This window comes from Agelaius tricolor, unplaced genomic scaffold (genome assembly GCF_023055355.1).
Source record: "Agelaius tricolor isolate 1412-34295 unplaced genomic scaffold, bAgeTri1.0.p SCAF_3, whole genome shotgun sequence".
Lineage (NCBI taxonomy): Eukaryota > Metazoa > Chordata > Aves > Passeriformes > Icteridae > Agelaius > Agelaius tricolor.
In genome coordinates, this window is record NW_027269263.1 from 31,004,297 (window position 1) to 31,028,960 (window position 24,664).

Sequence of the window (24,664 nt, forward strand, 5' to 3'; positions counted from 1 at the left end):
GAAAAGGAAACCAAAGAAAACAATTGCAAAAAGAAAACAAGGAATACAAAGCAAAGTGATGAAAAAGCCAAAATTCTTCACCATCAGCTGACCAACATCTAGATGAACCATAAGCAATGCCAGTCCCAGAAAACTTCCCCTCCAATTTCTATTGCTGAACTCAACATCATGTGTTCTGCAACATCTCTCTTGTCAGCTGGGGTCAGTTGTCCCAACTCTGCCCCCTCTAACCTCCTGTGCAGCCCCAGCTTGCCTACTGGTGAGAACAGGGAAAACCTTAATCTATGTAAGCAGTAGCTACAACACCACTGTCATCACAAATACAAAATATATTATTAACTTCATGTTAACTATATGAAGAAAATTAGCCAAAACCAGTACTCCTTTCTACTTTTTTCATAGAGTCATAGAATAATTAAGGCCAGAAAGGACCTTTAAGACCACCGCCATGATGTTCGCCATTAAAGCCATGTCCTCAAACCTTTCTGAGTAAGATAAAATTCCCTATTAAAAAGTAATTGGGAAGTCAGCTATACCTAGCAAGAAGTTCATGCTACTACTGTAGTAGGCCAGACTGGAGGAGGAAAATATAATCTGTATAATGATCCTCATTATGAGATGCAAGTCATCCTAGTCATCAAAAAGACACATTAAAATTCAGGTTCATTCATTCATTGCAATTAGTCAACTTTCCCTTTTCAATACCTATTGCTCCCTATAAAGTATGTGCACAGTATTCAAATACTAGAGGGAATGACACAGGAATTAATTCTATGACATGAATACCACTCTCATTCTAAGGCACTGTTCTTTTTACAGTACAGTATTGTGAGACATGTGCACAAAATCCCATAGCCCATCTATGTCCAAATATTGTAGGTCCCAGCTCTGAAATGTACAGTACAAACACAAGGAAATGTCCTTCTAGAGCTTCTTCCTGACTGCTACCATATGTTGTAGGATGATGGATCAATCCACCCCCCCCCAATTATGAGCATTATGAACTTATTAATGGAGGCATTAGGAATTGCTAGGATCATTCAACACAGCTGGGCCACTAACCTCCACTCATTAAAAATAAAAGTAATGTTAAAACTGCATACACCGAGTCAAAGAAAAAGCCCATAAATTAATTGAGTTTTTTAAACAAGAATATCAAATAGTATATACCTTGGTTGTAATATTCACAGTCATAAGCTAAAAGAAAAAGAAAACAAGCATGTTATTGTTATTATTATTACTGTTACAATTATTATTGTTAGTAACAAGAGAATCCATGTATTTCTGCATCCCAAAAATGTAAAGCTCACTTTCAGGAGAGGAAGTTTCATGTCCCATAAGATATTTCAGTCAGTGATTTTATTTTCTTAGACTTTCGTCCAGTGACAGCAGACCTGAAGCAGGAATTGTTTTACAGCTAAGAATCCTTCTTGCTGTTGAAGAAAAGAACAGACTGGGTCTCTTTGGAGCCCTACACAGGAAAATGGACATCCAGCCTTTCCCACAGTCTCTGCACTAACACATCCTAAGCACAGCCAGCCCTTTTCAGCAAGACAGTGAATTTGGGTGTGTAAGGATGACACAGCTAACACAGAGAGAGCTTGAGAGATATGAACTATGATTATTATCCACATACTCTGTCATATTTGTATAACTGGCAGGAAAAAGTCAGGGATGCCTGTGAGATGAGCTCTGGAGCATGGCCAGCCCAGGTACATACCACAGAGCAGAGGAGATCGCCAGTGAATCGCTGCTCCTTGCTGGCAGCACTTGTGGGCATAAGCTGCAATACTGGTACACAGACACTCACAGTCCCCACCAAGATTGCAGTTGCATGTGTCTGTGTGACAATTTTTGATAAAAGAAGTCACATCAATCTGGGAGGGGAAAAAAGAAAAACAGCTGACTTAATTGCATGAGCTGTACATATTCCAGTTGCAGCAGGAGTTTTACTTCTGGACTGACTGAAAGCATTAAACACAACAGTAAGGTATTTTCCAAAGTTTGGGCATATTCCTACACAAAATGCACACTTCAAATGATCAGCTTATACCTAAGTTAAAGGTCGAAAGAAAAATTGAAACAGCGATTACTAACAAACATGCTTGTCCACACATTTGCTGTTCATCAATTTTAAAGAACTATTGAAGCTGGCAGTTCTGCTTTTATAAGGCAAATACTGCCATCTGTAGCCATCCCGTCAGTTTTGCATGAACAACAACAAGATCGGAGTTGTGACTCTGATTACCAAGTTATTAAAGTAATAATTTATAGAGGGGAGATTTCCCAGGGGAAGACAGCTTGGGACCACTGGTGACATTGCGCAGAAAAAAAATATTTCTGCACTTATCAAGATTTTAATATAATTTGCCCACAAAACTTCATTAGATCAGAAATCCACGTTCTCTAAAATCCTATCACAATATTTCATGATTTTACATGATACACTATTTCTTGAATTTAAATCATCTTTTTTGTAATGTTCAGCAACATTTCCAAAACAGTGTTCTTACTCAACACATGGACTGTTTAAAGCAATGCTTTTCTTCAGTTTAGTGTCTGGTCTAGCTCAGCTGTCAAGCACTCAAATGGCACACGTCAGATTACAGAAATACCACCACAGTAACAAAGCACTACTTATCTAACATGAAGACAGCTTCTCAGCTGGCAGTAGCTAGAAGCTGGCAGGGACTGGATCAAGGGCAGAGAGATGTTATTGTGCTTTCATTCTTTTTCTTGTTTTGAAAACAGGGATACCACTGGGGATGTGGGGGACACACATGAGAACTAGCTCCATTCAAAGTTGACAGTAGTAACTTTGTAGAAATCACCTAACAGCAAACTGGCTCCAAATATCTCAATCTGTCTCTCATGCCTGCAGAACAGCATTTCTCCGTGGGTCAGCAATTTCCTGCTCTTGTGACAAACTGGGAGCCTTGGGCCAAAGATCCTGCTGTTTCAGGAATTAGGAGGAAGACCCTTTTTTCTCCATGGTCAGGTTCCTCAGACCCTGCTGAATTCAGTGCTTATTTGGGCAACTGCAATCCATCAGTTGCTGCCAGGCAGAGATGCAAGATTTTGTCTCCCTGCAAACTGGTGTTGCAGCCTGAGTTGAGCTGTAAGGCCGCCTGTCACACAGACAGGAGCTTGCCTGCATGCACTGCAGGATCTTCCACCCACACAGCAGGAGCAACAACAAGCACGTTGGAAACCCCCATCTTTGTTTTCTGTTCTTTTCCTGCCCCCAGTGTCAGTCTCTGCTTGGGCTTTTTTCTTGGCACCCTGTTCCCCACCCAGCAGTCAGTTGCACATGCCCTTGATAGGAGGTCACTCTACATTACATTTGCAGGAGCTGTACTTTCACATGCTGATTAATGGGTTCTAAAAAACACATGAAAGATGTTTGTTTTACAGACTCTCCCATACAAGATAGATGCATTTGACTACTACTTAAATCACATGTTTTGCACCTGGCATAGATTTTTTTTACATAATTATGCTAAATTTCTGGCATAATATTTGCTAATTCTAATCACAACATGGATAAGATATAGAAAATGAATGTTCAAGAGAAAAGAACTTTCTAAGTTGTTATAATAATACAGTTTCTTAAAGACTCTCAAAAGTTCCATTTTTATTTATTATTTGCCACTTTGAAAATACGCTCATCACTATGTTCTCAGGCACATGCTCAAAAAATTCTTTACATAGTAACTTAAGTCAACATTAATAAATCTCTTGGGTTAAGCTACTGCAACCTCCTTCACAGGCAAATTCCTAACCATGTTGATATTCAGCTTCAGTCCTGAAAGTCAGGAGGTTCACCTGAGACAGCTAATGATCTCACTTAGTATTAATAGTCATGAAGAAATTAAAGACTGAGATGAAATGTCATAGTGGTTCTTGCTTGTTCAGGTGCAAAGAAGCACCTAAATACCATTGGGAGGCTAAAATTAGAAATAGGGAAAAATGTATAAAGCATGTCTTGCATTGATAATGGGTGGATTAAGATGGAATAAAAGATTACGACACAAAATAGTGTTGTCCCCATCTTGTCTAGACTGAACTGAAGGACATTGTTGTAACTCTTTTAACTTGTACTTAGCCAGGTATTGGGAAAACAAGGATACCAAACCTCAGAGTTTTGATAAAACCAGATGATAAGCTGCCAAACAATTAAAAAGCTCGAAAGCAGATATTTTGTTCTCTCATATTTCTTTCTATATAAAGCAGGAAACAACAAAATAAAACAATTTGAAGTAAGCTGTAGGTGCATGACACATACACTTACTTTAGAATCCCTCAATTTATACAAATTTACAATTTATAAAACTTGGCTACCTTTATAGATAAAAGGTGTAAATCAACCTAAAGAGGCTAGAACCTTGATTATTCAGTAGACTAACTCACAACTCTGTTACCACTTTTATGTTTAGATTCCAGTCTTGAAAGGAACAAGGAGCTCTGCACAAATATAGCCCACCCACACAGAGATACTTGCAGGGCTTTACTCTGTATCCTCACATTCAGACTGAGGGTACTGGCAAGAAGAAATTCATTACTGGAATTGTATTATTTTCATGAGAGCAATCTTGGATATTTAATAGACTTACCACATTGCGACAAGGTGCAAAAAGATCACTGTATAAAATTGAGCATTCCTTTTTTGCATAAGGGAACTTGCTCTGATGTACTTCACATGGTCTCAGTGTTTCATTTGGGCTCTTACACTTAAAAACAAGCACAAAACCCACAAATATTTTAGAGGTAGGTGTGTTTATCACAGCCTCAGGTACATCATAGTAGCATATAATTCAATACTTTCATAATCAGAAAGTAAAAAAATTCAATTCTATCTTCTTCATCTTCTTTCCTTGATTTGTTTTTATAATTGAAAACATTTGCTCCAAAAAAAATCTTTTTGTTTTTTTCTAAAGCACTAAAATGTTCCTGCTGTCTGCTCAGTGCATAAAGACAAAATGTTTTCTTTGTGACACATTATAATCATTACCAGAGCAACCAACTGTAACATCACAAACAAATACATGGTCCAAATCCATCCTGGGTGGTTTTCACTGACTTTAAATGGAGTCATACTACAGATGGCTTTAGCTCTGTAAGTTCAAATAAAGAAGCAGTGGTAGGAAGGGAACAACTCATTAAAATATAGTGTCAAAGAGCATCATGATAACTCAAAAAATGGGTGAGATACAACTGCATCACTTCTAGGATCTCTTAAAAAAAAAAAAAAAGAACAGAAAAATATAGGCAAGGGACACTCAGCTTGGAGAACATGAGTTCATCTGAAACCATGCTGTGTTGGTGCAGCAGGCAAGGTGGGTGTAATGCACCAGGAGGGTGTTGCAATGAATGCACAGGAATCACTGGGGTGTCCCACAGCAGCCTCAGCTGCAGTGCAGTCACCCACATATGCTGCCCTCCTGTGCAGGTGCTCAGACACTGCTGTGAGGATATGTGCTGCCACTCCCAGGAAGGAGGAGCCCTGGAAGCATCTCCTGCTTCACAGTGCTAATACAAGCACATTTCCCAGTGGCAGAGCTGGATTCTAGGCCTCCAGCTATCAAATATCCCTTTAAAGTATATTGATTTTTCAGAAATGGTGACCAGGATACATCTTTACAATAGGCCAAAGGTCCTTTTTGAAAAAATCCTGAAGGCCTACTGCAGGGGCAGATGAAGTGCCAAGTCGTGTGAGCACAGCCAACCAGCAAGACCAAAGCTGAACTTAGATCCTGATCGCTCTGGCAGACATAGAGATCAGGAGATTACATGAGATTTTACAGATATGTATCTCCACCAAAAAGTAAGGTGCAAGTCTTAACATCCTACAGGTTAATATGCTATGCTAACACTATACACCTTTTTAAGGAAGCTGCTAAATTGATACATTGAAAAAGCAAAATTCATGAACTTAATATCAAATATTCACACATTTGTTTATGTAGGACCTTCTAGATGAGCAGTATAACTCTACACATTTGCCTTGCTTGCTTATGAAATTTAAACATTTAATGTAGAATAAAATATATCCAAAGGGAGATATTGAGGCAGAGAAGCCTCAAAATCTTTATTCCAAAGCATTCTTCCATGAGGTGAGAGATATTTGGTCAATTTCCTGTTGTGTCAAGGAGAGAACAGATTAAAAACTGGGCCTGACAGTCACACAAAGGGAATGCGTTACAAATAATGATTTTTCAGGAGGTCCACAAGGTTATAAAACTTTACATCTTCTCAGCACAAATTAATGAAATACCTATTCTCCTGTGTTATAAACCAGAGTTGGATGATAAATGTGTGTTATAAACCATTTATAACACAAATGGTGTTATAAATCATTCATTCTCTACAGCATCCTCCTACCCTCTCCTCAGAAACCAAGTTTCTATGCTGGGTTGTGCCTGTTGCTGTTCTGAGCCTTTTCTGCCCATCCTTTCACCACCTCTGCTTTGTCAATTTACTCTGTTTACAAAGTGCCACTAAAATAAATCTTCATTTTATTGTCAGTGTTTAGAAAGAAACTCTTCCAGGCCTCTTTTTTTCCAGCATTCAGATTCTGTTTACTTTCAGTATCCTGATGCCTTCCAACCCAGAGAAATTACAATTGTTTTTAAAATTGGGATGAACCAAAAATACGAGAAGCAGTGTACCCCACTTTGTAGAACACTGAAATGCAGACAGCTATAATTGTTTTTCACAGGGGAAAACATATCCTTCCCTAAAGAGATTGTTTAGTATCATTTAAATTCTGCATCTGTTTGCTATGACATACGATATTATTAACACATTTCATATCTACATACACAAAAATTAAAATATCCTTTTATACAGTGACCATAATTTTAGAAAATATCTTTACATCATGTGCTTATAATGTGCTCTTTTACAAATTAAAATGATTTTTTTTTCTCTACATTCTTGTTGGACATGGGACTTACCTGTCCTAATACCCAGCTGTCTCCAAACACCTGTGCATTTCTCACCTCCATGTTGTTTGATGTAGTCAGATCATTTGAAGTATATTTGTCAAAATTTCCACACAAGCCTGCCAGTTTTCCCTGAAAGAGAAAAGAATTTTTTTCATAAACTTACAGTCAATAATTTGCACAAATTACACACATGGAATATATAAATTTTTACATGAAAAGGGTGAATGTAAATCTGACTTATCCTTTGAAAATATCTGACACTCTGCTATGCCTGTAGTTCCATATTGCAAATACCTTTTAACAGAAATCAGTGTTTTCCTTCCTTTTTTCCAGAACTTCTCCTAACTGCCTGCCTGTGAAAACAGACTGGAATCTAGTAATATTTTTTTCTGAAAGCTCAGTAGTGATTCCAGTCCAAAAGTCAAAAGTTTAAGTGAATTACATCATGATTGTGAAGCCTGACTAGTTGTTGTCATTAAAACTTGCCGTCTCTAATTTTAGTTCACAATAGCTAGAACATTTGTAATAGCAATTATAAAAGAGACAGCTGCAACTTTCTTTTCTTGGGCATATGCTGCTGATGGAAAAACTATGTATACATACATACATATATAAACATATAGGAAAATAGACATTCCTGCACAACAATAAAAAGTAGAGCTGGACTTTTAGGGTGTTGTGGATCACACTAATGAGTTTTTTTTCTTAAGGTCTGCTGCAGAGATCTTACTGAAGAGAAGCCTCTGGAAGAAACAGTCATTGGAAACAGAAAGAACTGGAAGTATTTGTGTTCCTAAATGCAACCTGTAGAACTCAGCTCCCAGCTAGCTTACTCAAAAACTGAAGACCTTTTTTTTTTCTCTATGTGTATTGATGGCTAATAAATCAACTTGTTGGTGAATTAAGTATTTAATGGCTATTTGGACAGAAGCCTATAATAATTTTGCTCTAAAACCACATTAGATGGTCATTATAGCTTTGACTTACACTTCAAAAAATCTGATACTGTATTCTAGCCCAGCATGCTTTTTTTTCTTTTGCTGAATAAGCTCCATCTTCATACACGTGTTCATGTTTGAAACAAAGAGTAATGTAATTCTGAATTGCACTGATAGAGTTACTCTGCCTGCACCCAATAACTGAGTTGCAGAGACACAAAGTTAGATGATATAGCAATAGAAAAGAGAAAAGCAACTGGGAAAAAAAGGAGCCTTGAATCCCTCCTCGCATCGTGACTGAATCCTGTCACGATATATCCATTAGGTTTAAATGTAAGGTTTTTTCTAAATCTTTTCTGTATTTTTTCTTTTTTGATTAAAGCCAACATGTGACTCCATCTGTTCATCTCAGAAGCCTCTACTACATCCCAGGTTGCTGTTCCAACATCAGTCTAATGCAATCTGTGCTACAAACTTGCCATCCTCCATGTCACTGGCCACAGAAGCTTTTTTTACATTGGCTCTAGCCAATGAAAACATGCAGTAAACTGGGTAACTCAAAAACTACCCCTCACTTCCAGATTCCAAAGTTATCTTTGAGTCAGAGCTGAATCACTGCATATCTCCAAAGCTACAGTGAATCAAACAGAGTGAGTGTAGCTGTAGAAACCACTCCTTCTCTTCAGAAGTTGCTTTCTCCATCTCTTCTTACCTGGGAAATACTAGCAGCTGAACAAGTTATATCACTGGGAAAGCTAGTCTTGAAGAAAAGACTGTCACAGTTATTCAATAAAAGATGACATTAGGAATATAGAGAATCTACACAAAATCTCAGGTTTATATTTTGGCTCACCTTCCATCGAGGTCCAACTTTTACATGCATCATTGTCTTCTTATCCCACAGAATTGTAATGTCCTGTTCTGGAAAGTGTATCACAGTATAATATCCAGCCTTCCAGAGCTGATAGTTAGATTTGTTTTCTTGTGCCCCTAGGGTCTTCTGACACAAATGAATATTAATTAAGATCTACTAAAGTAAAGCGACCAGATAACAGTAGAGTATATATTGAAGAATATTTTAGCATATAGCTGAATCAATAATATTAGTAGAACTGTTGTTTAATACTTTGATATTTTATCTTTTCAGTCATTCAATTTGCTTCATACTTTGGTTTCTCTTTCTAAACCAACTGGAAAGAAACTCATAAATCCCAGTATGTTTCAACTCCTTGAGACTTTTGGGCAATCTTCTTTGCATGACAAATAGAACTTGAAAAAAAACAATGGGAAAAAAAAAGTGTGTGCTGGGACCTGCTGCTTTATCCAGGCCTAAACACTTGTACTACATTAACTTAGACTGAGAGATGCTTTCCAAAAACATGCTCCTTTAGAGCTGTAAATTTGCAGTGCTTATCTTAAAGGGCAACCAAAAAAGGAAAGAAAATAACTAACCTGCTTCTCAGAAGGTTCACTAAAATAAATCTCAGTGTCTCCAACAGTGATGAAAACATTCTTTGAGCAAACAATATCATTGTCAAAGCACTTTTTGTTCTGAGCAATTATAGATATATTTGAGTTATCTGTGCTCTGCAACATTAAGAAGAAATCATTTTACTGATATATTCAATTGCATTTCACTCCTGCAGATTTATTCTATGCTTATCATCATAAAAAAAAATATATATATATATACTTAAGAATTTACACACATTTGAAATTAAATTTAAGCAAGTTACCAAATCAGGAAATGCCTTTTTAAATTCAAAACTGAACCCACAAACTTTGGAGTTAAGCACAAGGAGCTATTATATTCAGCTGTGACTCCTCTTGCTGAAGACTTCACAAACTCAGAGGATCAGGCTACCCCTAAACTAAGAGTCTGGTTTAGGCTTTTAAAATATGCTTTTACTTGGAAGCTAATATTTACGGCACAGTGTGGTTGTCGAAATTGAGACATGCTATAAAAAGAGCTTTATTTTTAAACCAAGGTACATGAGATCAAGCTGTTTTCATGTTTTTAAAACCAATAAACCTTCCATCTGTCAGTAATAGAGAGGACAGTTTCTGTGTCACCACACATCAAAATTCACAAAACCATGAGTCATACTTAATGTTATTGGAGGGGGTAAATGTTTCTGCCAATATTTTTGTTTATAGGGTGGGATTATTTTAACTTTTAGAAGATTTGAATATTTTGTTGTCCTGATTTACTGGTGTTTTAGCACTTCAAATTCAAATGTACTGCCTCCCCAGTCCCACACCTTTTGGCTCTACAGCCCATTCATTACTTTTGCATACTAGGCACAAAAAATCACCTTTGCACCTTGGTTCGACACATCAGTTTATTCACCTACAGCTTCTGTGGTTCTTCTGTATCCTGAGGGAAACACACATGTACCTTGTAATTCCACATGCTAAGATTTTACCTGAACAAAGGAGATGAACTGTCTTTTCAGTTGCTAACACTACCACCAAAAAAATGAAGTTGAGCTATTCCTATTTCCTATTTTAATTTACTTCCCTATTCTTTTCTGTACCAATCCTTTCAAATCAACCATAACTATAGAAATTACTTGAGAAAGTTAACTTCATAACATTAATATGAGCCACTGTTAATATTGAGACACTGTTTCTGAATCTAGTCCAATTTTTGAGTAAATTCAGTCCTACAGTCATCAGACACCTGAGACAGACATGAAATAAAAATCTTGGAAGTGGCAAGTAGCACCCACTGACTAATCCAGTCTTATATGGGACACTTGGGTAGTGCTGGGAACAAAAAGATTCTCTTGTTAAAACTCTTCTGGCTCCCACCCTCTTTTGAACATACTCTCTGAGACTGGGATTAGATGAAATTAATTGGAGGTGCTAATGGGCATGGTGTACAAGATGGAATGGTGGCTCTCAGCATCTCCCCAGTCCTGGGAATAACTCTTGGCTCCCAGCAATGCTCTTGAAGAGCTCTACTTGGCCTCAACAGGAGGCACCCCACACCTTGGTGTCTGCCCACAGCATCTCCCCCAGAGCTTTGCTCCCTCCTGTGGTCAATGTACCACTGCTTTGCCCAGTGTACCCCCAGGAGTTGCTGGCTACTTACTCCTAACTATTTCTTGCCTGTCTCACATTTGTACCCTTATTTATTCTGTGCTCATCAGAATTCAAGAATTAAAAAAAAAAAGTCAGTAATTTTTCCTCATCAGTGAGAAATATTGCATGTGCTTGTAGGAAGAAGTTTGTGTATTTTTTCTTAATAAAAGTCATAGTGACCAAACTCTTTAAAAAACTCTTTCAATCTAAATTCAAAACCAAACCCAAAACCCCAGATGATGGAAAGCATAGAGGTATTTTTTTGCCACACAGAGGAGGTACTACTGTTTTGCTACCCTTAATCTAGCATGGCCCACAAGCCAGAGGATGCTGCTACCTGGCACAGAAAACATTCTACAGCAAGTGAGTGCTTGTGTATGTGATGAGCACGAGTTGTGGGAGACTGCCTGCAAGTTCTATGTTACCCTAATGCCAGGGCTTAGGAAACAGATGGCACTTGCCAGCAGTTAGCTTGGAAGGCAACAGCTACAGTGGGTAAAGGTATTCACTAACTGCTTAGTGGTAAGGGGGTGTGGGAAATCAAATCTCCATGATTTAGCAAGGGAACTCAGTTTAAAAGTATCAAAAGCTTCAAGGTAAAGTAAAGTTCATCTGTTCCATTCTGTTGTAAAGTTGTGTTAGTTTGCTCTCAAAATAAAATTGGTCACTACCTTACTGGGAAATACACTATGTTTTAATTAAACCAGGCCTGCTGCTGGAGTGAGTACCAATTATTCCCCTCCAAATCAGATAACAGCCCAGAGCATTTTTTGATTTATTGGATGCGATGTGGTAAATTAAAAAGGAGACAATCTCATTAGTTTGATAGATAGGATGCAAGCTGATACATTCTGTGCTGGGCAACTGAAAAGTGAGAAAAGGAGTTACTCCCCACCGTGGCTCAGTGCAAAGAAGGACTTTGCTTGCAGTCTATTTGATGCCTAGGACATTGTGGGCTCTTTTCATTGCACAGGTCACTCCTCTTCAGTTACCTTAGTCTCAGCAAAAAGGGACACTCTGAGTTAATAGGGAAGCAATGTCTTCCCTGTAAGAAAAGAAATTAGGAGCTTGATTTTAAATTAGGATAGTCAAATCAGGCTAATTACCCCACAGTAAAAATACACCTTTTTTGGCAATGAAGACAAGTCCTTGAGGCAGCAGCGGGTGGCTATATTAGCTATGCTAACTGAAACTGCTGCCTGTGCCTTCTGACAGTCCAGACCAATCCCTTCAGCTGAACAGCATCAACACACTCAAGTCAGAAGTTTTTGTATATGGTTGGGATTTGAGCCAAGAGCACAAACTGAGTTATATTTCAAGTTAACTCTGCAGTACAGAGAAGCCTGGAGCCAGGAAGTGTTTTGCTGACCAAAGCCAGAACAGGGAGTCCTGAAGACATGTGAAGTACTGCCTTACTTGTAGGACTGCATGATGGTATTAAATTACTAGGAATTATGCAGGACAGATATGCAGAGAGACTGTGCTAGTAGTTCAATAGAGTTATGAGTAAATCAGACATTTCACAAAAAAGGGCTTTGTATTAAATCCTGAATCTTCTGTGCTTTCCCTTTTTCTAATTAAATCTTAGACCTAAACCCATACATAAAAATATCATTATGGATTACATGTCTCTTATGGCTCTAAACTTTCACAAAATTATTTGCTTTATATATATTTACAAAATTATTTGCTTGCTGTTCTCTCCATATAACTCAATAGACACCTTTCCAAGCCATACAATATTAGACAAATTCAAATTTGAATGACAGTTTCTATCACAGTCTTCAAATTATTCTGTAGCTGCTGCACATGCAGTGTCTTCTTTCAACAAGGAAGAAATAAAGTGCAGTTGAAACTTAGCACCTAACTATTACCAGTGCAAAAGAAAAGACTATTCAGCTAAAGTGAGGGTCATCTTCTGATGTTTATATAAGACAGGGAGGTCTTAAGCAAATCTCAAGAGTTCTTAGGGAATGTGATGGTATAAATGATAATGAGTTCCATCTCTCTAATCTGCACTAAATCCACACAAATATGAAAACAAGCTTTTGTCACTAGCACTAGAAGAAATGTCTGAGTAGACACTAGGAGCAGGTCTAATGAATAACAAGGTGGGGGATTTTTTGGTTTTGTTTTTTTCTGCACAGCCTCTTTCCAAGGCAGAGTCACTCTTTACCTTTTTAGGTAAAATGCACCCAGCAGGGGATGTACTCCAGTTCATCATGTGAAACCTACTTATGCTGACAGAAACTAGAAATAAAATGGTTTTCCCACTGCAAGAGTATCTTCCCACGTAAATTACCATATCCAGCCTGTTCCAACTTAATATCAGTTTCTTTGTGATAACATGGAGTTGCCAAGCAACAGAAAAGACAGAGTCACAGCTCTGGGCAGTCAGTCAAAAGCTCATTGTCAGACCCACTTCTCAGGACATTCTTTTTCTAGACTTCACTGCACTTTTTTTCCATATTTCTTCCTAGTCAAAAAAGCAAAGCACTGCTTTCCTTTTTCTGGTTTGGTGTTGTTTTTGGGGGTTTTTTTTAGCAGTGCTTGGGAATGCTAGAGTTTATTTTTGTTAGAGACTTTCTATTTCAATATCCTGTTAGAAATTTTCTGTCCCTTTTAACCAATAAGAATTCTGTGTAGTGTGCTTACATCGTCAAAATGCAGCCTGGGAAAAGACAATTTAATTGGCTGTATTCATTTCTTTGAAAATTTCATTAAAATCTCTCTAACTGTTCCATGTAAGACTCATTTTTTTTCTCAATACCCATTTACCTGATTTACCCATTACTTTTGACTTATTCCCTACAAAACTGCAAACTAGGGTGGCCATAAAGGCATATAAGGACATCCTGGGAGTGGGATAGAGACAGATTAGGCCTATCTTCCTTTTGCTTTAATGATATTTTAGGTGTTTTCATATAGAGCCACAAAAGAGAACAGTAAAAAGCTCTAAAAATATTGAAAAAATATAAAGTAGTTTAAAAAGTAGAAATTGCTTTCTCCTTCCTACATATGTTCAGAGAGATTCCATAGCTGTGTTCAGATTTAAATTTCAGGAGATTTTATGGAAAGTCAGAATTAGCTTGGTCATGGTTTATTGGCTCCTTTCTTATGAAGGAGCTTAATATTTGAAACTATTACTTCTAGGGAGCTTGATCTGGGAGAAGTAAAACATCTTAGCCCAGATTTAGTGAGCATTTGGGCATAAATATAGAAGCTATTTTGGGGAGCAGACAAATGCCTTGGCATCTAACTTGTTCTTGCTCTATTAGCTTCCTGTGCCATTTTTCTATGGACTTGAGCTCCAGATAATCAGTGAAAATGCATTAATTATGCAAAACTCATTTTAATTTACACTAAGAAGCATCTCTTATTGAAAAGCTTCCTTTGTTTTGCTGCTGCACCTAATTTCTTCTGCACCTTGCCAGAATTAAATATACAGTCCACGTAACTTTATTTGATCCGTGGTTTTGTATCCTGTACTAATTTGTATCAGCAAATGTTCTTCCCCACAGCTATTAAAACAATGGAGCAATGTTGCTTGGAGTCAACAGATGGCACTGAAACACACTGTCTCACTTTGGGAAGAAATCCACATGAAAGTTGGGAAAAAAATATTATGGGAAAGATAGTGGATGATCCTCTTACACAAGAGAGAACAGAGAGGAAAGGAATTGTAATAGCACTTTTTTTCCAACCCATGTTATGTAGTTTTATACAACTATTCAAAATAAAAACAAAAATTAAAAAAAAAAACCAACATTTAGGAACCAACAAGCTGAAAGCCAAATTGCTTATGCAAATGCACATTAATTTTTCCTTTACATCTTTTACATGGCTGCAGAGTATTTTCACTCAAAATATGGCAAAGAAGCCTGGAGTACACATGTAAGATATGAGATATTTCTAGCTTTGAAGCACAGTTGAGTAGAAAAGGAGAGAAACATGACTGAGTAGATTCACTCATGAAAATTCAAGAGGAGTGAGATTATTCCCGCTACTGACTTATCCTCAAACAATTTCCAGATGTTTGCTAGTCCATCCATGATAACTCTTGCCTATTTCTTTAAAGGTGACTTCTGAAAAGGATACATCTCAGGTAGAACAAACTCTCAAAAACTCCAAAAAGATCTATGACAAGTATGTATTTATGTATGTATGTATATATACAAGCAACAGGAAAAACATCATTATATAATATTTTCTTATACATTGAGTTTTCTTCTAGTAGATTTTACTGCAATATAGAGCTGTTGGGTGTTCTGAAGGTTTGTCAACAATAAAATCCTTTTTTTTTTAATCTAATAATAATGAAAATACATTACAGTAAATACTTTATCTACTTAAAATAGAACCTTGTTCTAACTCCATGTTTTTTAATTTTGAAAACACTACAGAAAGATCACTGAAAAAGTTTTGATTTTCTTTTTTTGTATTTTAAGAGAACTATATTAAAAGGTTTGAGAAAAAAGAATTTAAAGCAGATTTCCTTTTGTTTCATTTACTTAACTTTGCCTGCTTGTGTACCAGATTTAGCTTTTGCACAGGTCATATTACTCCAATCCCTTTCTAATTAAAAATGAGAGCTTCTGAAGTCTGAAGATTTTGAAACATTTGAGTATTTGTTTCCAAGTGACAGATTCTGTAATCTGAACTATTCTGAAATACAAATCAGCAGCACAGTTCATGGTATTAGTTCTAATATCTAAGCATGTATTTACATGAGACCTGTTAGTGTTGTTTTATTAATAAGTGCGTGATAAATGTTAATATTTTGTTGTTGGTTGTAATGATAAAGTGCAAAAGGAAAATAAAGGACAAGAGCTCCAGCAAATGATTGCAGAAGCTAGAAAGCTGAAACTTTCACAAAGATTTTATGTTTTTCAGTATAAAAAAAAGTTGTGTGTTCATTTACACTACTGAAGTTTAGTTTTTATATATTCAGAAAAAACAAACCTCATAGCCTGATCTTAATCAGAATAAATTGAATTCACAGTTCTCATATTTCACCAACACCCAGAGTCAGAGGCCATGAACTAAGCAGCACCTGCAGGTGACTGACCCAAGCATCCCACCCCTCCAAACACAGAGAAGGGCTGGGTGCTACGGCTGCACACACAGCTCTGAAACAGCAGCACATCATTCCTGACTTTGCTCATCTTTTACTGTGCTGCATCATCAACGGTTCACAAAGCTGAACCCACCAGAGGCCCTCAAACTCGGGCAGCCATGCTGTGAACTGCCTTTTCAGGCAACCATAAGCATAAAATATTCTGGAGTCAGTATAGCCAAAGGGCTTTTGGATGATGAAGATTAACCCAAAATCAGAAATTCAAGGCAAAAGGTCACTAAACAGCAAAGTCCTTAGTAAGGGAATCCAGCTTCTGAATCACACTATGCACGCACCACATCCAAATTGCCATTCTCATGGTAAGAAAATTTTCCCCAAGCCTTTCCTGGAAGCCCTCCATGCTAATCTGCACAAATTGAAAGAAATCTTTCCTTTGTTGGAAAATAAAAGTGATTCATTCACTGCATAATTTAATGGTCTGGAGAATCAGGTGGTGGAGGCAGAAAGGCATGTAGAGGTAATTGAGTCTGAAATCATTGATCTGAAGAAAATGGAACAGAGCACAAATCCATTGCCAACTGTAATCAGATCTTTTGCTCACAGAAGGAATGGAACAAATAGAAAAACGGGTACAGCTGAAGACAGGATAGAAATGGATGTCTCCCAGAGGGAGCTTGCTATTGACCCTTACAGGACTTCCAGAGACCCAGAAAAAGAGTGCATCTAGAAAGGTTTCCTCTGAAATCATGGGACTAATGAAAAGCAAACTGTTGGTATTATTTGTGACAAGAGCAGGGCAAAGTATTCACAGTAAACAGTTTTTTTCACTGAAATGTAGTCTCTTTCTTTCTTGGGCACAAATTTTCACACAACACATCATTATTTCTACGCAGTTAGTGCTGCTATAAATTATTTGACAAGTGTTTTAGGTCGAAATATTTTGGTACATCATTTACTCATAAAACTACAAATGGGAATATGACTTGCGGATTAGATATGTTAATTAAAGAATTAAAGGCACTCTGATTGAAACAGCATGTACAGTTTTATTTCCTGAAAAGATGAAAATTACTTTTAGAGTCTGATGTCCAATTTTAAACATTTGTAATTTCAAATTCAACATCATTTACTTTCCCATTAAAATCTCCATAATCTATTAAAAGAAACTATTTGTCTTAACTGAATAGTCAGCTTGGCAATGTTGATTAACCATGACCCTGCAGCTTTAATTCTCTATAAGGTGACTGAAAGCAAGAAGAATGTATTTATTTTGCAAATAGGCTATGAGAGACACCATGCCAAATATTTAATTCTACAGCTTTGCCAATTTCATGGATCTAGAGTCTGGCTACCTTGTATAAATGATGTTGAAAAAGAGCTGCACAAAAAATTACGGATATTCAATAAGGGATCATAGGATAAATCCTAGTTCTGACTCCTCAGATGTCAAATGAGTAATTGAAAAATTGTTGCTTTTTGTGTGATTGCTCCAGCTTATGCCCAGTCATCATCTGAAAAATTTACCATTCAAGATAAATATATCAGCAAATAATGGATAAAAGATTATCAGTACATCAAACAACCTCTGTATTAAGCACTCTAATAAAAGTAGAATTTAGTAAGAGCTTTGAACTTGCTTCAAGTTACAAAAGAAAGGGAATGCAAGAGAAGAGTTCCCTGGCTGTATTCCCCAGAGCAGTCCAGGTATCTAGTTCTGGGGTGTGCTCAGCATGGGAGAATCACTTGGGAAGTGATAGTGGTGATTCCTGAGCTGATGTATGTGTTGTTAAATGAACTTAACAAATGACCTCTTATTTAATGTCTGCTGACCCAGAAGAGTTACATCCGCACTTCTAATTGGCATAGTGGTTTGATTATTTGATCAAATGGCTCAAAAATGATTGTTGTTTTCATAATCCTCCAACTTCGGCTTCAAAAGAGTTTTCATGATTGCATCAAAAAAGCTTAAGAAGGTGACTTTAAAATGCTCAAAGCCCCAGTGGCAGCTGAAAAGTGAAAATATTTTTACCGCATACTTTGAATTTAAGACTCATCTATTAAATAGGAATACTTGAGGATGAGGCCTTAGTTACACTGACCTTCATCTTTCAGGATATAGGAACAAAACAGTCCATCCCTTTCTGTGCTTTAGGATCTTCCTGACAATGTAAGGTTAGTGGAAACCAAAGGTTAGTGCATATATTTCAGTGGGGAATTTTGGGGTGTTTTTTAAAAGACAGATGAGCATTGCAACAGAGCACCCTCTCGTTTGAGAATATTCTGATGGGTAGCTTACCCTTTGAACTACTGCTTGAAATCTGCCCCAGAGCAGAGAAAATAGTTTTTCAGAGAAATGCTAATAATTTTTGGGGAAATATTTTTTCTGAGAAAAAATTTTCTTCCATTTCACAGAAGAGAACATGTCTGAGGGGCTCCAAGCACACTGAACCTCCAAGCCTTAATAAAAATGCTTAGCTGCAGGACTGAAAACCACCACAGAAATAAAAAAGGCCAACATTTGTCATAGAAAGACACTAATTTTATCATAAGAGCAGAAGTCTGTGAAACAGGTAAATGGAAGAAACAGACAGCAACTAGTAAAAAGTTTGCCAGAAAAATAACCCCATTTTTTGGAGGAAAGAATGTAGCATCATGAAGGACAGTAAAATAAGACAATAAGCAAGAACATGGAGGAAAAAATATATTAAAATATTTTCAAGTAAGAAACTGTTTGACTTTAATTTTATCATTCATATTTAGATTAGCAAAATGAAGTGTTTACATGACCAACACTGATAAACGAGTTTGTCTTCTAAGATTTTTTTTTAACCTTCGAAATAACCGAGATTTTAAAACATTTAAAAAAATATTGATATCTTCTCTGTGAATGTCATTCATCTATACAGGGACTTTACATCTCAGTGTATAATGTAACTCTTAATTCCTTTATAAAAGTGAATTTATCTTTTCATGAGACCTAACTGCCCCAATATTCTTAATTGCTGATCTAAATATTTTCTGTCATTTTCTGCCCAATGGACAAATCTGTTGAACTTGTTATAAAGGGTTTTTTCATACACTTCCAGTCACCTTAAACAAAAAGGCCTGACAGGAGACAATGATGTTGAAAACAAGTAAGTTTCATAATTGGCTGAAAGTTTATACTTGATTTTTCTCCCACAGGAGCACAAGGACTCCTTATTAAAAACATAATAAAGGTAAGGATGAGTTCTTTGTTTGGTACAGTGGAATATGATGACAAATTAAAGAGTTGTTCAAACAGATCAGATTTAGGAAGGCCAACAGCCAAATCAAACATTGAGGGCTGGTAACATGGATGGGAACTGCACATTATCATGCCTCTGGGGATGATGGATTCAGATTATAATTCTTGCACTCAGTTCTGTATCTAGGAAGACCTCCTATGCCAACAAACTGATTGTAGCTATAACTTTCCTTATTGCCCCGCTACAACACCTTTAGGTGTTACTTCTGTTAGTAGAAACAAAGCAGTCCACTGCTTACAGGAAAAAGATTAAAGGATAAAGATAAAAGGAAAAGGACAAACTTATTACAATTTTGTATATACAACACTACAGCTACTTTAGCTGCTTCAGTTTCAGGAGTCTGGTGAGAATTTCATGTTATCCATAAAAATCAGCCTCCCAACAGCTCTGCAAACTAGCATTAAATCAATGGGATGTGTATTAGCAGCTGTGATATCTATGATCTGCAATACCTTACAGGCAGGAAATGAAGTGCACAGCACACACCCCGACGGCAGGGGGTTTGGACTAGAAGACCTTTAAACTCCCCTTCCAACCCAAATCATTCTGTGATTCTGTAATTGTGTTAAAAAAATTGGTTTATAGAACAGGTAGCACAGTTAGGTGCTAATGCCTTGCATAGCTGTGCCTCCCAAGGTGTTAGGCAAGGAATTTAAATTTTGCAGTTGTACATATACTTTTCCACCTTTCATCTGGCTTCTCTATTTGGATAACAGGCTAAAAGAGACAAGGCTCTCTTACATACCTTCTCAATACATAGTAGTTCAAGGTAGACTCATCTTACTTGGATACTACTATTTAAAATGTCACAATATATGGGAAGAGGATTATACAGAGAGACATGGAAACACTTGCTCTAGGAACAAAAAAGAGTACTTCAAACAAGAGCAGCCTCATCATGCTATCATGCCTGCATATATCTAAACCACATCAGGATGTGGTACAAGTGTAGTGTAACTGTGTATATACAAATAAAAGCAAATGTGATTATCACTCAGGCTTCAGACTTCATCATATGAAGATGTCCATTACATGTGTTTCATTTCTTTTCCTCACATAAAATTCCATTCCTACATAATAGTAGCTAATTTAGGGCCTAACTTCACGGTAATGTAGTTACAGGGTTTTTTTCTGTTCATTGGTTTGCATTTGCTTGTTGTTGAATTTCCTCTTTTATTTTATTATGCAGTGTTTTCTGCCTTAAGATCTCCTGAAGCTTTTGTTTCAGCTTTTCAGACTGAATTTTTATTATAAGAATACTCTACCTCAATCCTCACATCACCTTTTCAAAATTGTTTCTGCTGCTGAGTGCAGGTCTCAGCATGGATCCCTATGGGATTTCACCAGGATTTCTCCCATTAAAAATAAAAAAAAAAATTAAAAAGGCCTATTATTCTTGATTCTTGTGTTTTAACCTCTGACTTGTAATTAGTTCAGCAGAGGGAAAGAAAGATGATGAAGGGACTGGAGCATATCTCTTACAAGGAAAGGATGAGGAAGCTGGGCCTGTTCAGCCTCCAGAAGAGATGACTGAGAAGGGATGTCATCAAAGCTTACAAAAGTCTAAGGGAAGGTGCCCAGGAGGATGGAACCAGGCTCTTCTCAGCCAAGGAGCAGGACAAGAGGCAATGGGCAGAGAGAGATGCACAGCAAGTTCTGCTTAATATAAGGAAGAACTTCTTTACTGTGCAGGTGACTGAGCACTGGAACAGATTGCCCAGGGAGGGTGTGGAGATAATGAAGAACTGTCTGAACACAACCCTGTTCCATGTGGTCTAGGATGACCCTGCCTGAGCAGAGAGATGGGACCAGATGACCCATTGCGGTCCCTTGCAACCTGACCCATTCTGTGATTTTGTGAATTTGTGTCTCAAAGAATATTCGTTCTCATCGTATCTGAGAGTAGCTCCAAAAACTATTTCTTGAAATCTTTGTCCAAAAGGTCTTTGAGCTAAAATACACACATATTAACTTGATTATCCTTATCCATATATTACTTCGACAGAATAATTCAGAAGTCTCATCATGCATGAATTTCTTCTATTAAAACAAACAAACAAAAAAAAGGGGTGGTTCAACACTTCCCCCATTGCAATTTCTCTTTATTAAATTTTCTATTAAGTTCCTTCATATATAGATCAGACATATTGCTCTGTTCCTGTCAAATTCAGCCATTAATTTCTTTTAAAATATTTAGTTATCCTGCCATCTTCCATTCCTCTGATTCCAAGGTTGGATATCACATAGTTCATCAGTTGTGTGTTTTAGTTCCCTCAAAACTCTGGAGCATCTGCCATAAAATCCCATCCTTTATTTCTTTTTCTTTTTTTTTTCCCCTTAAAAATTCTCTAAACATTTCCCAGTCAAAAATCAGCCCACAGATACATCTCCTGTTCCAGGCACAATTATGCAGTGCCTAATATGTACTAAAGAATCCTTCAATATAGGTCATGAAATCTTTCCATATACTAAAGAAAGAAAAATTGTGGACAAATTAGACTATATTCTCACATTAGCTGAGTTTGGGGAAAAAATTAAGCTTGAAAAGCTGAAAAAGTCTGAGAAGTCTGAAAAGCAGATCTGTGTAGGCAGCATTTTCATCATTTGTGTCATGTTCACCTGAAGAATGGCCCACTGGCAGTGTGCCACATGCCTTAATGATCTGGCTGCCAACTTTATTCTTGGATACCAAATGCTCTCCATGGTTTGTTTCCAGATAGGTTCTTTCTTACACAGTAGAATGACAGGTGATATTTGATTGTAAAAGCCAAACATTCCAGTATCATACTAAAATTTGAAAAAGGAGCACATATTTGTCTTACAAACTTCTTTGAATGAATGGCACAAGAATTAAGAAATTATAACCTACCTTTCCACCTCATCATACAGGCAAGATGATTTTACAGGTAAGGTAACCCCTATTTTTTGCATCTTAAAGGAGGAAGGCTTGTACAAAGGTTCATATATCTCTAAGAGTAAGAGCTCTTTGATCATATATGATACATGATAAGAATTTGCTGTGAGATATTATTCTTTTTCAAATCTCTCCTTTTTCTTTTTAAGCAAACACAAAAAATCTGGAACCAATATATTTAGTTTCACAGCTGTGAATACTCTACTAAAACATACTTGAAATAAACTATTTGCAGTAGTCTTTGTTGAGAAATTATGCTTTATTCTTAAGCTTAGACAATCAGGAAAATGAGTATTCTTCTAAACATATTACTGTAACTGAGAACACAGACAATCTTAAAATAGAAACAATATAATAAACAATAGTGGTTTTAGTAATAGACTATATTTTTAAATGTCAGTAATGGTATTTTTAAATAAAAAGCTAGCAATGTACTCTAAATGTGTGCTATGAGGAACATAAGCATATAGCTGCCAGAAAATCTCAATGACTGATTTCACTGTTGAGTTATGAAATCATTGTGTTTGATATTATTATACACATGCGATCCAGATCTGATACAGATCATGTTCAAGAAGAATTCCAAGCAACCTGAGCTCATCACGAACCCTAGGCAAAGCAGGGCTTATAGATAATTATTAAATAAATCTATGGATTATACCTAGTTTTTACAGTTTCTATAGTGTTATTCTTTGGTCATTGTGACAAAAGTGTGGTTAAGGTAGAACAGAAAACATTGGTTTTTTTCTTTTTCTCTAAACCATAGAGATATGCAAGAACACACCCACATACCATTTTCAAACGGATGAGAACAAAATGTCATGTACAGGTTCTTCTTTCACATCTGTTCTACAATTGTTTTCTTAATGTTTGTTTCTATAGATAACTCCTGATGTTCAAAATACTTGTTTTCTCAAGGACACAAGAAAACATATGACCAATCCTCCTACCTTTAGCAGGTAAGTTTGGCAGTCACTGACATAATCATACTCCAGCCCATCGAAGGTGTAATAGTGTCGGTCTCCATAAATGGTGCACACAGCAGGGCAGGGGTAACTGGTGCAGTTGAAGACGCCTCTCCGACAAACACTGCAAGGAAAACCAACAGTCAGTATCTCCTCATAATGGCAGTCTTCTGCTGGATATTTTAAAGAAAATACTTTCTTGTGTTCTTTATCTCAAATCATACAGAAATTCAGGAATGGAATAAAATTCTCAGGCCTTGAAACAGAGAGCTATACTGTGAATTGCTTCAGAAGATACTGGTGATGCCATGGCAAGTACTGAACATTTTGCCATTAGCCCATCTGTACAATAAAAATGCATTAAAAATAAATGCAAAATCTCAAAGTTTGCAGGGTTTATGCAAATATTTCCATCACCGCCTCCAGTGCAGATAGGGCCACAACATGCTCATTCATAAGACATCAGTACTTATCGGTACATCTATTTTTTCTAAATTTTGATAAAGGTCTGCAAAATTTCAAAGAAAAATACCTCCAGTTGCTACCTGTAAGATTTCAGGATATCAGACAAATATGGAATGAGTTTGAGAAATTAATGCTGATATTTTGCAAGATTACTTTTCCTGTCAGCTACATTCAGTGGCTTACACAAATTTATATGAAAGTACTACTGGCATCCTCTATTTTTGCTTGTGTAAGTGTAAATCCTCAGCTGATTTGCCAGTGTGGTATTAAACTGATTAAAAGTTGTCATGCCAATTTTTTCCCATTATTAAATATACACTTAACTGATTATAGATATTTTGGCTAGAAAATAAGCATATCTCTCTTTTTCTCCTTGGTTGTGTTTCATTATATTCTATTCTGCAAAATGCCATGTCTTCATTTCAGAGACTAACAAATATGTGTGGAATTAAGCATTTGTTCTTGACTGTTTTTTAATTTGGATATCTTCAGCTTCCTTTTCAGATCTGAAAAGACATTCAGCCAAAGCCTTCCTACTTATCCAAGCCTATCAGTAAGCCTAATAAAAGATATATCCTCTAACTATCTATAAAAAAGAATATATATTTTTGATTTTCAGAGTATGCAACACATTTTCTGTATCAGTTTCACTTTGGGTCTAGATCCATTTGATTTGAAAGTATGCAGAATGAACTCACCAGGTGTAACAAGGAGTAGCTATCACTTCTCCTGACAGAAATTCTCTGTCTTTCCAGGTACATGGACAACTGTCAGGAATATAACATTTCCCTCTGTGCTCAGCCATCCTTCAAAATAAAAAAATTATTAAGATGAAAGAGTAAATCCAAAAGATCAATGTAACTGAATGTGTAGTGTATCGTTGAAACTCCACCAAGAGCAACAAGCCTTCCACCCAGCTAAGGAAAATTGTTTCATCAGCAAAAGCTGTCCAAATCAAATGATTTCCACTGTGCACAGCTGGGG

At 36.8% G+C, this 24,664-nt stretch overlaps 1 protein-coding gene across 1 annotated transcript in view; it reads right to left on the reverse strand.

Moving 5' to 3' along the window:
- The window catches only part of OTOGL (otogelin like), a 92,587-nt gene that overhangs the window by 33,731 nt on the left and 34,192 nt on the right, over positions 1 to 24,664 (reverse strand). Inside the window, exons 24-31 of the mRNA XM_071422042.1 lie at positions 24,379 to 24,486; positions 23,201 to 23,339; positions 9,338 to 9,472; positions 8,739 to 8,885; positions 6,957 to 7,076; positions 4,614 to 4,730; positions 1,721 to 1,877; positions 1,171 to 1,197 (exon numbers count right to left, since the gene is read on the reverse strand). Coding sequence (XP_071278143.1) covers positions 1,171 to 1,197; positions 1,721 to 1,877; positions 4,614 to 4,730; positions 6,957 to 7,076; positions 8,739 to 8,885; positions 9,338 to 9,472; positions 23,201 to 23,339; positions 24,379 to 24,486 — 950 coding nt within the window. The remainder of the gene's footprint in view (positions 1 to 1,170; positions 1,198 to 1,720; positions 1,878 to 4,613; positions 4,731 to 6,956; positions 7,077 to 8,738; positions 8,886 to 9,337; positions 9,473 to 23,200; positions 23,340 to 24,378; positions 24,487 to 24,664) is intronic.